This window comes from Pristiophorus japonicus, chromosome 1, assembly GCF_044704955.1.
Source record: "Pristiophorus japonicus isolate sPriJap1 chromosome 1, sPriJap1.hap1, whole genome shotgun sequence".
NCBI lineage: Eukaryota > Metazoa > Chordata > Chondrichthyes > Pristiophoridae > Pristiophorus > Pristiophorus japonicus.
The window spans coordinates 85,686,847-85,699,521 of NC_091977.1; the positions used below are offsets into that span (position 1 = coordinate 85,686,847).

At 42.3% G+C, this 12,675-nt stretch overlaps 1 protein-coding gene across 2 annotated transcripts in view; it reads left to right on the plus strand.

The window, feature by feature from the left end:
- The window catches only part of cbwd (COBW domain containing), a 95,122-nt gene that overhangs the window by 40,114 nt on the left and 42,333 nt on the right, over nucleotides 1–12,675 (plus strand). For both annotated transcript variants that reach the window (XM_070881554.1, XM_070881544.1), the window contains exons 7-9: nucleotides 5,454–5,491; nucleotides 10,182–10,228; nucleotides 10,574–10,660. In XM_070881554.1, the coding sequence (XP_070737655.1) occupies nucleotides 5,454–5,491; nucleotides 10,182–10,228; nucleotides 10,574–10,660 (172 nt within the window). The remainder of the gene's footprint in view (nucleotides 1–5,453; nucleotides 5,492–10,181; nucleotides 10,229–10,573; nucleotides 10,661–12,675) is intronic.

The window sequence follows — 12,675 nt, forward strand, 5'->3', positions numbered from 1 at the left end:
GGAAGGCTGGCACTTGGGGCATGCAGAACAGTACCTAGCCTCAACATCTGGTCCTGTGAGAGAACATTCTTGTCAATTTACTGCTGAAGACCAAAGGGATGTTAGATATCAGTGACTCCAAAATTGAAAGGAGAATTAGTCACCATTGCTACACAAATTTGGGTCTTGCAATAAAAATGGACAATGAGTTTGGAAGTTTGGAGTAGCTCAATATGGAAACATGAGGGTGGAAAGCTTCCTCTGTACTAAGCGTAGCAAAATAGTAATCAATTTTTTAATAAACAAGTTTACAATTTTGTTGTACATAATGTACAGAAGAAACCTTCCCCATGTGGTTTCTAGTATATTTGTGGCAGAGATTTTGTAAATCAGGAAAGAATGAACATAACATAAGAAATAGGAACAGGAGTCGGCCATTTGGCCCCTTGAGCCTGCTCCGCCATTCAATAAGATCATGGCTGATCTGATCCTGGCTTCAACTCTACTTTCCTGCCTGCTCCCCATAACCCTTGACTCCCTTGACGATTCACCAAATCAAAAATAGTTGCAAACCTGTTGACCAGGACCAATGCCGCAAAGTGGAGCACAAACCAACTAATCATTTCAAAGCCTGGGGCTAACCATATATGCGTTACTAGCAGGTTAACAGCATTTAGCAGCCAGTGTCCTGTAGAGAATCAGATGATCATCAACTATGGAAAAGGAGAAAAGTTATGCTTATCAACATTACTAGATAAATTAGTTATGTCCTAAAAGCTCTTGCTGAGAAGAAACTCACTTCCATCAGTCAGATTACTGTTGAGAAAAGTTTGATGTGGAATAAGAGACTGTAGGGTATTAACCAGCAGAAAGTAACTGACACTTCAAAAACGTTGCCAAGAGAAGCAGCAGATGAGGAAAAGAGAATTTACAGCTACTGAGAATGACCTGGCTTTGGGTGCTCTTTAAGAGCCTCAAACAATATCATAATGCCTTCAGCAAGGTGGGGCAGAGCTGATGCAGCAGTGAAGTGAGTTAGTTAAAAATAAAAAGCTTGTAAAAATGGAGGCACGCGGGCTTCTTAAAAGCCATTACTGAGCAACCTACCTCCTGAGAGCAGATTGGTCGACTGGCCCTTTCCTGCCTCTGTTGAAACTGAAAGTGGGCTGGTTGTGGAGGCAGGTTCAAGTCGGATTTCAAATGTAAAAATTTGTAACTTTTCACTCGACCCAAAAATTACCCCCTTTTTATAACAATATAGCTTTATGGGCTCAAGTTTCGGCCTGAGTTGATCCTATTTTTTTGGAGCAACTAGTTTAGAATGGAGCATCTTAGAAATTGCAATTCTCGGCATTTAGTTTGCTCCAGGTCTAGTGAGTTAGAATAGTTTCATTGTAGAACAGATTTTCTTTTTCAAAAGGGGGCGTGTCCAGCCACTTACGCCTGTTTTGCAAGTTTAGGCAGCGAAAAATTACTCCAAACTAACTTAGAATGGAGTAAGTGTAGATTTACACTTGCACGCTCAGAAAAACCTTGCCTACACTTATAAATCAGACGTAGGGAACGAGAGATGGGGGAGGAGGGAGGGTTACAAGCATTAAACACTTCACTTTTACAAATAAAGAGCCATCATCAATAATAAATGATAAATAAATCAATAAATCAACCAATAAATCAATAAAAAAAATTAAAAATTAAAAAATTAAAAAAATAATTAAAAACTCAATCAATAAATAAAAAATTAACTTTATACTCGCCTACTGCAGCACCAGGAGCCCTCCAACAGCATGTTGGAATGGGGCCCTCCCAGTGTCTGTCTCTCTCTCTGTCAGTGTCTCTCTGTGTTTCTGACAGCGAAGGGTGGGGGGAGAGAGGGGGATAAAGGGGAGAGGAGGTTGGGGGGAGAGAGGGGGAGAGGAGGGTGGGGGGCAGAGAGGGGGAGAGGAGGGTGGGGGGAAGAGAGGGGGAGGGGAGAGGAGGGTGTGGGGAGAGAGGGGGAGGGGAGAGGAGGGTGTGGGGAGAGAGGGGGAGGGGAGAGAGGGGGAGAGGAGGGGAGAGGAAGGTGGGGGGAAAGAGGGAGAGGAGAGGTGGAGGGAGAGGGGAGGAGAGGAGGAGGGAGGGAGGGAGGGAGGCTGAACGAGAGGGAGGGGGTGAGAAGGAGGGGACTGCTGAACGGGAGGGAGGGAGGCTGAACGGGCCCCATAGCCGCCGCCGCCGAAGCCGGGCCGCCATGGAGGACTTTGGGTGGGGCCTGCCCCCAGCGAGAGGGCGGGCGGGCCCGCAGCCGACGAGGTAAGATGTGTCAGGCCACTCAGCCCGGGATAGGGGCGATGTCCCTTCGGCCAGGGATAGGGCCGTCACCCGGATTCAGGACGCGCTGGGAGGGCCAGGAGCTACTGCGCACGCGCGCAGCCTCCACTGCGCACGCACGCAGCTGCCCGCACTTTTTTTGGTGCAGGGCTGTAGCTCCGCCTCCAGCAGCTCCTGCTCTGCCGCATCGAGCTGGAAACGGGCCTACAGATATCGGAGAATCGCGAGGTAAGTATTCGGCGCAACTTTTGTCCTACAAATTAGGTGGGTCTCTCCGATTGCCGCCGTTCTAGCAGGGGTCCGAAACTTGAGCCCATTGGGTGCACATGTCAGGTAGCTTATTCCATGGGATATATACATGCTGTTGTGAATTTTTAAGCCTTTGGCAAACCACTGGGTAGAATGACTGCAAACATAGAAACATTGAAACATAGAAAATAGGTGCAGGAGTAGGCCATTCGGCCCTTCGAGCCACCATTCAATATAATCATGGCTGATCATGCAACTTCAGTACCCCATTCCTGCTTTCTCTCCATACCCTTTGATCCCTTTAGCCGTAAGGGCCACATCTAACTCTCTTTTGAATATATCTAACGAACTGGCCTCAACAACTTTCTGTGGTAGAGAACTTCACAGGTTCACAATTCTCTGAGTGAAGAAGTTTCTCCTCATCTCGGTCCTAAATGGCTTACCGCCTTATCCTTAGACTGTGACCCCTGGTTCTGGACTTCCCCAACAACTGGAACATTCTTCCTGCATCTAACCTGTCTAATCCTGTCAGAATTTTATATGTTTCTATGAGATCCCCTCTCATTTTTCTAAATTGCAGTGAATATAAGCCTAGTCGATCCAGTCTTTCTTCATATGTTAGTCCTGCCATCCCGAGACTCAGTCTGGTGAACCTTCACTGCACTCCCTCAATAAGCAAGAATGTCCTTCCTCAGATTAGGAGACCAAAACTGTACACAATATTCAAGGTGTGGCCTCACCAAGGCCCTGTACACCTGAAGTAAGACCTCTCTGCTCCTATACTCAAATCCTCTCGCTATGAAGGCCAACATGCCATTTGTCTTCTTCACCGCCTGCTGTACCTGCATGCCAACTTTCAATGACTGATGTACCATGATACCCAGATCTCGTTGCACCTCCCCTTTCCTTAATCTGTCACCATTCAGATAATATTCTGCCTCCCTGTTTTTGCCACCAAATTGGATAACCTCACATTTATCTACATTATACTACATCTGCATTGCATTTGCCTACTCACCGAACCTGTCCAAGTCACCCTGCAGCCAAACAGCTGGTTGAGCCAATCTGAGGGAAAGGCAAAGATTAAAATCTGGCCGATTGAGTAGATACCAAAAAGGCCTTGGGGCAGTGTGTGACTGGATGATGAAGGTTGATGTGCGAGGTTATGTTCAGCCATGAACTCATTGAATGGCGGTGCAGGCTCGAAGGGCCGAATGGCCTACTCCTGCACCTATTTTCTATGTTTCTGTGTTATTAATCAGCACTCAGATTTGATGAGATGGTCTCCGTTGAGTGTGCAAGTGGATCTTAGTGGATTGTACCTTCTGACAAGCAGATGGATGTGGAATTGATAATGGACTGAGATGTACAAGGATGGAAAGTGTTTGCTGGGTAGGCTTCATCGTGCTTTGTGCTGAGAGTTCTAAAAGCAGTGCAGCGATTGGATGGCAACGATGTGTGGTCTAATAATTCCTTTTGCATCAATTAATTTGGTGCAGTGTGCTATATACTGATGTTCACGTACTTAAAATAAGTCAAAACAATCATCAGTGACAAGTTGTACTCATCCGATGATCGTGCTGTTCAGCGCACTGGTTTAAGATGTTTTTATTTGATAATGGTGCAACTCCTTTAATGTGGACGAATGTCCTGTGACTGTGAATGGACAAGCCCCATTTGAGAGAGGATTTTTTTTCTCCACTAACCAATCTGCAACTATTTATGATGTACTAAATATTTTAATTGAGTCTTGTTGGGAATTACCCTGGAACAGTTGTTAGGCTGATATGTGGCAAGTAACATTCGTGCCACACAATTACCAGGCAATGACCACCTCCCCATGTCACTCAGTGGCATTACCTTCACCAAATTCAACATCGTTAACATCCTCTGGGTTGTCAACTGAACTAGACCAGTTACATAATTGGTTTGGCCATTAAAGCAAGTGAGAGCCTGGGTATTCTGCAGCGAGTAGGTCACCTCGTGACTCCCCAAATCGTCTCTAATGTGGCTTATCCATTCTACCAACAAGGCACAAGTCAGAAGTGCGATGGAATATTCTCCATTTGCCTGGATGGGTGCAGGTGTGATAGCGCTCAAGAAGCTCGATACCATCCAGGACAGAGCAGTCCACTTGATCGGCAGCCTATCAAATGCCTTACACATCCACTACTTTCAGTATACACTGCAACTATGGTATGTCTACAGGATGCTCTGCAGCAACTCTCAAAAATTTCTTCGACAGCTTCTTAAACCCACAACTTCCAACACCTAGAAGGATAAGGGTAGCAGGTACATGGGAACACCATCACTTCCAAGTCACACACCATCACACAACAAACTTGACTACTGATTTGCGCTTAAACAGCAGTGAGATAAATGAGCAGATAATCTGTTTTAGTGGTGTTGGTTGAAGGATAAATGTTGGAGAATATTCCTGCACTTCTTCGAATAGTAGAATGGGACCTTTTACCTCCATTTGAAAGGACCTTGGTTTAACATCTCATCCGAAGGGTGGCACCTCCTATAGTGCAGCAGTCCCTCAGTATTACAGTGAAGTATCAGCTAAGACTATGTGCTCAAGTCTCTGAAGTGGGACTTGAACCCACAACCCTTTCGATTCAAAAGTGAGAATGTTACAACTGTGCCAAGAGTAATGACTGAGATTAATGTTCTGATATTTAAATCAACTCTGCTTTATAGTTACATTTCTGGTAATTACAGTCAAAGCACTTGATGAAGAATGTGTGGGAACCAGAAAGTAGCATTATTCTAAAGAGATTCAGAGTTTATACTTGTAAAATGATCCTGTCTAAAAAGACTTTGTTTTCAAATTAAATGCATTTCCCATTATATAAATGCACCATCAAAAACTGGCATGAAAATAATTCAAAATATTTGTTTCCCTCGTACAGGTATTATTTCTGTTGTTGATGCAAAGTATGGAATGCAGGTAATATTTTTTTGTTTTAAAATTGTTTGAACTTTCTTGGTCATGGGAAATTCAGAAATGAATACCAGTCTTGCTCCCAACCATCATGGTTTCTTTCCGAAGATTGCAGACTTACAAAAGTACAACTTAATGTTTCAAAATATTGTTATGATGCCTATGGTAAAATCCAGTTTACACCTCACAACAAACAGGTGCTGATGGTGAACTTATCCAATGAGTAATTGAGCCATAGAGACCAGGAAGGTCTGATGTTTGATCACCAGTCTGTGCTGGGCCTCAGTGTCTTTGGGAAAACAAGGCCATCAGAAACTTTGCGCATTGAGTGCCAGTTCCACTGCCCTTTCTGGCTGCTTGTTCAAGCTGAACTTGATGGTGCATGACTTCAGACCCCAAGTTGAGCTTTAAACTCCACCTGAATGTGCTATCACTATCACATAGTGATATCTGTAACATGGCCCATCTATGTCACTAACTCTCGCCCATGGCCGCTGAAACCCTCATGCATGCCACCGCCTTCTCAAGGCGTTATTTTTTCCAAACGTGCTCCCTGCTGGCTTCCTGGCTCCACCATACATAAACTCCCAACTCATTCAAAACTCCTTTGGTTCCCATCCATCAGGACTTTGGCTTTAAATGTAAATATCCATATGCAACTTCTTGCAGGCATGGCAACAGCTTTTCTTCAGGTTTAAGTCCTTGGCACATATCCTCTGCTTTTCTGACACTAGTCTATTTTTTAGCCCCCCGCGTCCCCCGGTTGCTCCATCAGTAGCAGAGTCTTCAGTCACCACATCCTTGCACTCCAGATCTCTCGTTCTTAAACTCCTCCACCTTGCAACCACTCGCCCACCATCAAAATCCACCTCTTTGACTGCACTGTTTGTCACCTCACCATAACTTTTCTCCCACTTACTATTTATTGTCCTCTGATCTTGTGTAAAGTGGCTTGCATTGCTCGTTGCATGTAAGGCATTATAGAAGTACAAGTTTTTGTTTCTGGAGAGGAAAATCGTCTGTGGTTTTCATCCATGATCACTATCCAATTGACACCTGATGTGTGTGTGCGCCTGTATACACGTCTGGCGACAGATGAGGGTACGGGGCCCAGAAGAGATGAGGGCCCAGGGGCAGCATGGGCCAGCCCACACTGTGCTATATGTGTGCACGCTAGGTCCATGCAGCAGAGCAGGTCTCCGGTCGTCTTGGATCAAGACCTAGCTCTATCAAGCCCATGTGGTGGCTGGTGTACAACGGTCACCACACGTTAAAAAAATTCACGCACAGGCATCTTCCACCCCCTTAATTGGAGTTCAGGACTGGAACATCGGGTCCTCCATCGAAACACTTGTGAACTCATGGAAGCAAGTCATCCTCGTTCGAGGGACCGCCTATGATAATGATGATGACACGTCTGGTGAAGATAGGATTACATTCCGCTGATAATCTCCTTAGTTTAGCTCACAATTGAATTATGCTCATTGGTGCTTGTGCAAATATATCCCAACAAAGAGTCCATGCCTTCCACAGAGAGGTCAGCAGGAAACATTAGTGAGAAAAAAATCCTTGCCTTATGTGCCTTTTTTAAACATTTGCAATATATGAAAATTGCTATGACTTATTTACCTTGGTCTAAACTGGAACCCTACACCGATTATGTTATGTATGTGAACCTCACCTGTGTGTAAGACTTGCCACTAGAGGGCACACCTGTGGAAGACCTACGGGTCACTTGTGTATCCTGGCGCAAGCAGATATAAAAGACAGTCCACCACGCTGCTGCCTCACTTTGGAGTTATATTAAAGAGACCAAGGTCACAATGGTTTGAGCTTACAACACAGCCTCGTGGAGTTATTCTGAACTTAACACATTATATTTGTAGTTAGAACATAAGAACATAAGAAATAGAAGCAGGAGTAGGCCATACGGCCTCTCGAGCCTGTTCTGCTATTCATTAAGATCATGGCTGATCTGATCATGGACTCAGCTCCACTTCCCCGCCTGCTCTCCATAACTCCTTATCCCCTTATCGTTGCCTGTAATGCGTGTACATGGTCTAATAGGGTTTTCCTGCTTGGCATGATACCCCTTTGTCACGCTGTCTAATTTCCTGTTAAAATGGTGGGTTTGAGTCTACCTGCAGTTTCATGCTCTGGCCACTAGGTGGATCTATGGCAAATCTGTTCCCCCAAATCCTCTGTGGTGGGCATCTTGGTAAAGATGATTTTGAGCCTTTTTTGGTACAATATTTCTTTCCTTGAACTTAAAACATTTTTAAATGTTCATCATAATATCCCGTAGTAGGCAACGGCCAACCTGAAATAAGCTTTCCATGGCCTGTCCAGATCTCACATTCCTGTTGGCTAGCTTCCCCTCCTCCATTAGACTCCTGGTTCTCCACTCATACCTAGCCTGAAGCTACTATGTTCATTGACTAGCCTCACAGTCTCTCATTGAAAGTGGAATGGGGTCACCGGTATAATCTGAGATATAGGCCATGGCTGCATGCATTGGTCTTTTGTGTTCAGGTGGTGAGGTGCCCCACCCGCCCCCCTGCCCTGGCTCTCCCCTCCCGGCTCCTAGCCCCGAATGGCCAGTTGGCAAGGTAGTGCTGCCAGTGTTTGTGGAATAGTACTTGCAAGAGTGAATGTATTCAGAAAGTTAAGCGTTGTTTGGGAAGGGGAAAGAGGAGAAAGAAATGAAAATATCTGACAAAATGAGTATTTGTTACTGTGCAGATCTCCATTACCGCCCATTAGAAACTTGTTTTGTTGGGCTCCTGGTTAAATGCTGCATTATGCATGTAGGTATTACCCAGTTACTGGATTGTACTAAAAGGGTATGCAGACTTGTTTTATTTGGCAACAATACAGTCATGGTCGTTTTATGGAAGAAATTCTTTCAAAGGCACATTGACAGTTCCGTTATTTATTTGAAAAGCAATTGTTAAATACACATGTAGACCAGATGAAGTTATTTCATACAATGCATCGGCCAGGTTGAAAAAATGACACATTGACAGATTTACAGAAAGCTGCTATATTTTCAATTATGGCTTGAAATATCTGAGCTTTTGTTTTCTTCTCATTTGGGGATGAAAATTTGGCAACTTGTCCACCTCTGTAACTCGTGATGCTTGACCTCTGCCAGTTACCTACCGTTTAAATAGTTTTGATGTCACTACAAGTGATGACACATTGCTAATAGGCAGCAATTGGAATGTGTCATGCTTCACGGACTGGGCCCATCACAGCTGAAGCTGAGAGAGCTGCTGTGTGGTCAGCCAGTTAAATTGAAACTGAAGTGGTAATTGAAATCAGGGCCTATCACAGTAATGGGATTGTCACCTAGTGATCTAAAATATTAATTTCCTAATCATGGACAAATGATTGGACAAGTGCAAATGGCAGCTTTTGACTCCAAGGGCCTGACATTTAGGCCAGAGCCACAGTTCTTTTGTGATTTGGCTTTAGAAAACTTGGCAACATTCAATTGAAAGGAATTAATGAACAAGGAATTATAAAAAGGTCATGGAACGGTGTTTTTATTTTCTATATTGATATTGCACAAGTTACTTTTGATTATTTACAGTGGTAAATAGCATGAATTGTATTACCACTTGAATTGCTACATAATAGAAAGTCAATGAGGTTATATTCAAGGGACAATTGGCTGGGGAAAATTTCTGTCATTATAGTTTGCTGATCTTACCAGCAAGAATTCATTAAAAATGTGATCGACTAATGTAATCAATTTACGATTTTCATCTTTTCTGGGTAGGTGACGTAAAAACAAAATAGATAACCTGATTCTACACATTTTGCTACTTCTGTTGTATCCTCCATCGTGAAAGATTTTTTTGTTTAGTTGTCAAACTAACTACCTTCACCCTGCAATAATACTGCTAGTGTACAGCACTTTTGACATGGGTGCGGCACCACAATTTTTGGTACGCCTGTTGCTGTTCTTTTTTGCAAAAGAAATGTTTTGAATCTGAGGTGGCTTGTTCATCTTCATTCTGCCATTATCAAGTGAAAAAGAAGCTGTCTGTCCCATCAGCTAAACTTCACCACTGTCATAGACTGCTAAGTGCACCTGTTTGAGCCTGGTTCTTCCAGCCCATCAACCACTCCATGTCGATGGAAGCTGTATCACCGGCATGGACCTGTTGGGTGAATGGTCTGTTTCTTTGCTGTAAATACTTCGTAATGCTTCAATGATGTGCGTTTTGTGTCTACAGTTATAATTTTTTATGTATAAATAGGAGGTAAATTAGCAGTACAGATATATTTTATTCTGGAAACTCATTGAAAAAAAAAGAAAGACTTGCATTTATATAGCGCCTTTCATGTCCACCCGAACGTCCCAAAGTGCTTTACAGCCAATAAAGTAACTTATGGAGTGTAGTTACTGTTGTAATGTAGGAAATGCGGTAGCCAATTTGTGCACAGCAATGTGAAAATGACTAGATAATCTGTTTTAGTGGTGCTGATTGAGGGATAAATATTGTCTGGGACATGGGATAATTCTGCTTCAAAATGGTGCCATAGGATATTTTTACAGCGGTAAGGCGACCAAACCCGGGCCCATTGAATTTTATTGAAAATAACTGATAGCACCACCTACAACGCAGAAGAACGAGTCAAAGCTTCTTGCATATTGAGTTAATAAATTACTTTTTATTTCCTACAGCATCTGACAGAAGAGAAACCTGAAGGCCTGGTTAATGAAGCAGCCAGGTATTTTATTTACTTGTTTAAATAACAATGTTAGAGACATATACCAAAATTCTTAAAAAGGTTACAGCTGTACCTGTTGTAAAACAGTTTTAAGAAGCCATGGTACGCTGGGAGTATTTTTGATTTTAATTTATTAAAAGATTGCCTGTGGAATTTTTGTTTTTTATTTATCTTCATGTTTAAAATATTTTGTTTAATAATGGCAGCTTATTTTCCTTCCTCCAAATATAAAATCTGTCCAGGAAGTATCTTGGAAATCTATATAGAGCAGTGGGTTTCATAGATAATGTTCGCTTTCTGATGCTTTTTGAGTTTGATTAATCGGTACTGTTTTATTGTATTTAGGCAGATTGCCCTTGGTGACCTCATTATCATTAACAAAACTGACCTGGTTCAACATGAGGAGCTGGTTAGTTTGAAAAGTGCTGTAAGGTAAGAAAGCTGATATTCTGTTAATATGTAAAGTAACAGGTCTTGAAATTTGAATAATATTTTGGGCCATTTAAAAAAGAAAAAAACTTCTTTCCCATATAAATGTGAAAGGAAGTTTGATCTCAACAAAATTATTTTTGCAGCCGAATTTGTTCAAATATATGATGGTAATGTAAAATGTCCATCAGTGTACACCAGTTATTTTTTTCCTGCTACTTGGTAATTTCACTTTCATCTGATCGATGAGCTTACATCCTTTATCTGGCTAATGAGAATAAGCCACAACCGTTTCTGATTCACTCTTAGCTAAGTTGTACCTGTCACGCATTGTTTTTTGAGACTACCATTCCATGCCCATTGATATGCATGTCCCTGATTGTGTATCATGCACATGAATGAACAGTGGTGGTCTGAGTTTCCGGTCAAATCAGAACCTACGTTGTGTGATGGGAGTGAATCATGGGTCACGTGCATTATACTTAAATTACTAGCATGAATGTACTGGATGAAGGGATTAGATTTAATTGGGAGGTAGATATGGAACTGTTTTAGTGTCCTTCATATTGCCCTGATACGCGTTGGATTCTGGAGCATGCCTTATGATATATTTGTTGAATTCTTGGGTATTATATTGGCTCTTGCTGTTGTATTACAGCTGATGTAGTGTCTCTTCACTAGCAAACCACTGTCTTGAGCTTGTTCTTGCTGCATTCGGTGATGAATCCCACGATTCAATTCAGAAGAAATTCTATTTTTTTTCTTTGAATTTGTATTTGGTCAAATTGTGTAATAAATTTGAAACTGCGCTTCTGTTAGCAACCTGTCTATTTGTATGTAGGGAGAAGAGAGAAGCATGAAATACGCAACCCTGTCTAGAGTGTAGGTGTCCACTTCAAAGGGAGAGATGACTTTCCTCCGTTTATAGTGATTGCTTGTAAACGGTCCTCTGACAGGAAAAAATGTTTGACTATTTTCTCAGATAATGTATGAGAGTTTGATCGTGCTGCAGAGTCAGAGCTGTTATTTGTAACAGATCTGTCCCACTGCTGGTGTCACGAGTGAGACTCTTGCCTGTTTAGACAAATTCGGTTTGTTCTGTCAAGTAAAAACCTTCTTGAAGTCAGTAATTTAGTGGCAGCTCTTATGTATTTGAAGTCTGGTTTGATTACCACTTTTTGTTTCCAGTGTAGCGCAATCTGGGGATAAATGTAACTGATATCAGCAGTCGGTTTAGATTAAGTGGTTCGTCCATTAACTCCACGATGCATGGGTGGTGCCTAGAAGCCCATGGATGGTATATAACCACAGTCAAAGAATGCGATGAAGAGACTTTCAGGATTCGAGATAATCTTCTGTTGACCTCATCAACTGTTTTAAATGTATCAGTGAAAGTTAAGCACATACTTTCTATTTTTATTTGCTGATCTACCTTCCTTCCTCTAGAGGATTTGACTTCTGAGCTACGTAATCTGTCTGTGTGATGTTTTTGGGTGGTTTGGAGAGATTTGGAAAACACTGTGGGTAGGCTGTAGTTTCCAGTGCTTGCACCGATGGTATAATTATTAATTATTTGTTCACTGGCAAGCAGAAGGTCATGTTTCAGTTCATGGGATGTGTGGGCTTGCCTTTTTTCATTGAGTAAAAACAATTGGGGTGAAGCCTGAATTGTAACCTGATGGCAGCCAAATTGGAATGAAGTTCAGTTGCTGTTTTTATTGTTTAGAAGCCAAATGTTTGCCACAGTGGATGTAAATTTAATAAGAAAATTTTAGCACAACAATGGCATAAATCATTTTCAGTTGTGTGGAAAACCAAATAGTTAGGATATAGAACATAGTGAATAATGCTTTATTACAATAGTGACTACACTTTAAAAAAAAAAAATGCTTCATTGGCTATAGAGTGCTTTAGGACGTCATGAGGTCATGAAAATACAAGTGCAAGTCTTTCTTTACCTGATCACCAGTTTTTCACTAATTTGGGCTACAAAACGAGTGGTAGGGGATCGGGAGCCT